General features: G+C 39.9%; 1 protein-coding gene across 1 annotated transcript; it reads left to right on the forward strand.

Annotated features, from left to right (window-relative positions):
- Nucleotides 1-540: 540 nt before the first annotated feature.
- Nucleotides 541-1,240, forward strand: LOC133039076 (uncharacterized). Its single transcript, XM_061117877.1, has 2 exons — nt 541-891; nt 996-1,240. The coding sequence occupies exons 1-2, from the start codon at nt 542-544 to the stop codon at nt 1,135-1,137; spliced, it is 492 nt and encodes a 163-aa protein (XP_060973860.1). The 5' UTR covers nt 541; the 3' UTR covers nt 1,138-1,240.
- The last annotated feature ends 3,618 nt before the right edge of the window (nt 1,241-4,858 follow it).

The following is a 4,858-nucleotide window of genomic DNA, read 5'->3' on the forward strand; positions in this document are numbered from 1 at the left end:
GTTCACACTGGCGAAGCCACTAGATCCTGGTTCGTGAAGTTGATGGTGCTAAACGAATGGCTCGACGATGATGTAAGTTATTTCTTAACAGAATTACTTTATTGTGTTTTTCATTGTTTTGTGCGACTTACATGCAATTTATATGCGATTTATACTCACTTTATGTATAACCTGGTTATGCGACTTTTATGCGATTTATATGCGATGTGCGTGCGATTATAAACTGATTTATGATTGTTTGCGACTTATGTGAGATTACTGTGCGATTTGTGTGCGATTTTTGTAACAATTTTGGTGATTTCTTTGTGCGATTTCCTGCGATTTGTTGTGCGACTTTTATGCGATTTCTTTCTTACTGTTTTCTTTTGGAACACAGCAAATTGATGCCATGGCGCACTTATTGAGGAGAAGACGGACCCTGTACCCAGAAGTCTACACTCGAAAAGGTGTAGTTTTGGACACATCTGCTCCACAGTTCTTTTCCATATTTTGGAATATGTATGAGGGTGACAAGAGCAAGATGAAATGGGATGAGGGCGTTATGAGTTACGTGCAGGGGATACCGCACAGATACTTGCCATGTTGGGAGAAGCAGGAGTACATATACTTTGTGTTGCACCTTCCCAAAGAGCGCCACTGGGTGGCAGTTGAGGTGGATATCGAGAACTGGGAGATCATTGTATATGATTCTGATATCGGTGCCACCGTTGAGGCAGCCATGGAGTCATATTTGAAGCCTTATAGCGAGCTCTTTGCAAATCTAATTCGAGATAGCGGTTATTTCCAATACAACAATTATGTACATCCGGTGGAGTTGGGCGATCTCAGTCAGCTCCTACCCCTCCATTATAGACGAGCTACCTCGGAGGTTGTACCACAAACGAAGAGCAGGTGAATCTCTTTTTCTTTTGTATATTTTGAGTAATTTATTTAATTTTGCACTCCATTATGAATTACTTAACTTAATTGTTGCTAATATTTAGTTTTTTTTTTAGTGGCAATTGTGGAATGTATGCCATGGAGCACATTGAGCACTTGATGCTGGATCGGTCGTTGGAGCATGTGCATGATGATAACATGCTCACCTTTAGACATAGGTGGTGTGTGGACCTATTTTACCAGAACTTAACGTGGTAGTTTTTTGTAGGTTTTTGCAATGTTAATCTTGTACACATAAACTCCCCTTTTGTAATTGTATTATAATCTCACCAAAATTATATATAACAAGTAAATTTAAAGCTATTTAAATTGTTGCTTGTATCAATTTATTTCTTTTTTAAATTTTTGATAAATATTGTGAAATGATGACTTCTTGAAAAATTATTTCGCTAAGAATCGCATCAAAATCGCACATTCATCGCATAATATCGCCAAAATACACAAACTAACAAATCTAGATTAGTTCACATCGCAGAAAAATCGCACTATAATCGCACAATGTCGCCAAAAAATACAGAACCAAAGCAAACTCAAAAACAGGATCCTGTCAGTTAATATCGCACAAAATCGCACCATAATCGCAAAAATATCGCCAAAAAATACAGAACCGAGCAACCAAAAACAAGATCCTGTCAGTTAACGTCGCACAAAAATCGCACAATAATCGCAGGATATCGCCAAAAAATACAAAACAAACTAAAAACAAGCTCCTATCAGTTACAAATCGCACAGTAATCGCATAATGTCGCCTAAAAATCAGTAAACAAACCAAAAAAGTATTAATCTAGGAGAAAAAAGCACAATATCCAACAACCAGCAATACAACACATATTCATTTAAATATTAGAGAAATAGTTCAAACTCGAGCTTTGCATGTAGCTCTGTTGTACCCTGAACCGTGACATAGCGAACAATGACGAGGTTCCACTACCACCTGACCACTAGACGGTCGACGCTTCGTGGGTCTTCTACCTGCATTGCTCTTCCTAGGCCGACCTACTGGTTTTTTCTCCACTGGTACCCCGATTCTTATGTTCTTGATATGTTCCGGTAGTACCCACTCATCCTCCTCGCCAACAATATTAATTGTGGCATCGTAGGTCTTCTTCCACGTTTCTTTAGTGTAATATGGAGAGCAAAGTGTGTACACGCTCACATTCTGACTAACTGCTGCAGCACATGCATGGGGACAAGGGATTTTGAGCGTTTGGAAAAGTCCGCAAGTGCATGTTCTCTCCACTAAGTTCACATCACCACCTCTCTCACCTTGAGGACTCGTACCAACGTTGAACAATTAGGCACCATTACGAAGGACACTCCTGAACATACCATCTTTGTGTTGATCCTTTAAATCATTTTCAAAAGTAGTAGCCAAAGGAGTAGCGCACTTACTAGCCTTTTCGAGACGAGAAGCAAACCAATTTTGAAGTGTGAACCTGATGAAGTCAACGAAAATAGTTACTGGATATTTTCTGAATTCTTCTGTCACCTTGTTGAAGCTTTTGGCAGCGTTGCTTGTCATTATGTTGTACCGATCGCCTGGACAATAAGGACGAGCCCACTTTTCAAACCCTATTTGCTCGACGTATGTAGCAATGGCAGGGTCCATCTGTTTCAGCACCTCAAAATGCCTATCACATTCCGTCTTGTTCCATGCGTAAGCTGCAAGCCATATTTGCTTGTTGCATACATCAGTCTTAAACTTGTGATTGACATTCATAGTAATATGCTTGAAGCATGCACAGTGGCATGCTTCTGGGAAAACAACATCAACAGCATGTTCAATGCTTTGATGCCTATCCGATATGAACATAAGATTTTCAACCTCACCAATGGCTTCCTTCAACTTCCGCAGGAAATACTTCCAAGAGTCATGATTCTCACTGTCAACAATTGCAAAGGCTACCGGAAACAATTGGTTGTTTGCATCGTACGCAATAGCAACTAACAGTGTTTCTCCATACTTCGTCTTCAAGAATGTTCCGTCGATACTAATCACAGGACGACAATACTTAAATCCCTTCCTACAAGCATCGAGTGACCAGAAACAGTACTTGAACCGGTTATCCTCGCTGACAATGTTAGTAATAGTGCCTGGATTCTTCTGTTCCAGCATGTAGAAGTAACCATATAATTCCGTATAAGATTCTGCTGGAGTACCCCTCTTGTACATAACTGCCTTCTCTCTACATCTCCAAGCTTTCTCATAACTCATCTTGATGCCATATTCATCAAACATATCCCTCTGTATGTCTTTTGCTTTGTAGTTAGATCCATCAGATGTGTACTTGTTCTTAATAATGTGACCAATGACCCACGGTGCTGCTTGCCGGTGATCAGAATGTCTAGAATCCAAGTGACATGTGTGTTCGTTGTGAAACACAGTAACCTCAAACATGTCACAAAGTGCCTTCTTCTTCCCCCTTAATCTCCATTTACAATTTTCATCCTTACAAGTAACGTAAAACACATCAGTGCCAGACTTACTTACCATCCACTCAAAATTATTTTTCAGTGCATACCTACCAACTACATTCTTCAATTCTTCCTTGTTTTTGTACAACTTGCCAAGATATATCTCCCCTGAAGGCGTACCACTAAGAGATGTTGTATACACATTATTTTCCTCTATGTCTTCCCTTGTCCACACAAGAGGTTTGAATTTAGTAGAAACTTCAAATTCAGATACAGGAGCACTATCAGAAGGACCTGGCCGACTGCTACTAGTTCCTGGTGTTTGGTAATTCTCACTACGGGGGGGTCTTCTTTGTCGCTCTACTTGGTTGCTTGGAGTTAGTTCCATCCTCAGGGGAGGTACATCTGTAGCCACATCATCATCCACACCCAAATCAACCACAGGATCATTGTTGTAAAAGGGAGCATCGAACTCATCTGAATGATGAAATTCGATACCCACTCTCTCATCATCTACATTAGTGCCAACTTGCTCGTCCAAACCAACCCCCATATCAGTTTCTGGGACAAAGGTCCCAACAACACTTCTAGGGGTTACATTTCGGGGAGTCTGCTCCAAATTCACATTCTTCTTCACCTTTGTCACAAATAGTGGCAACAAGTTGTCCACACTCATTTTTGCCTTCATGCTCAAGAACACTCGTAGTTGACTATCTTTCACTAAAACCTCAGGTGGAAACTTAGTGCCTTTCATGTACATGTAAATAACTTCTAACTTCAATTCATACACCAAGGGGTCCACCTCCAACTCTTCATGCAAAACTTCACGCAACTTTTTCAGTGTACACTCAACGTCCAATATCAATGTCTTACTTTTTGAGGAATCAAATACCCAGTTGAAACCCTCCACAGTCCAAACGCCATCATACAACACAGGCACAAATACAGATGAATCTGTCCCACAGAAAAATACAAAGAAAAACACAGAAAAAATTAGCATACAATATCGCACATACATCGCACAAGGTACTACAGAGGTCGCACAACGTCGCCTAATACAACAATAATATGTTGAAGTATGAAGTCGCACAATAATCGCACAGACAAGGGACAATATCACATAAAGTCGCACAAGAACACATAGATGACAAAATCGCATAATGCTGCACAACAAGTCGCACACAAATCGCCTAACATAAAAAATTGCACATAATCGCATAACCATCGTACAATGTCGCCAAAATTAATCATGTCATCCCTAACCTCAGATTTCTCATGAAATCGCACAAAGAATCGTATAAAGTCGCATAAAATCGCACAAAAATGAAAAAACCCAGAAAACCACAGACTGTTCGGACCACACTCTACCTCTATTTGAAGGACACAAATGACACAAATTACAACTAACAACGTTCAGATCTATACAATATAACAAAAAATAACACTATTTACTAAGAAAAACACTTACCCATTGCTTTGTTGAGTGTGGTTGACCTTGAGGTTG

Source organism: Cannabis sativa, chromosome 6 (genome assembly GCF_029168945.1).
Source record: "Cannabis sativa cultivar Pink pepper isolate KNU-18-1 chromosome 6, ASM2916894v1, whole genome shotgun sequence".
Lineage (NCBI taxonomy): Eukaryota > Viridiplantae > Streptophyta > Magnoliopsida > Rosales > Cannabaceae > Cannabis > Cannabis sativa.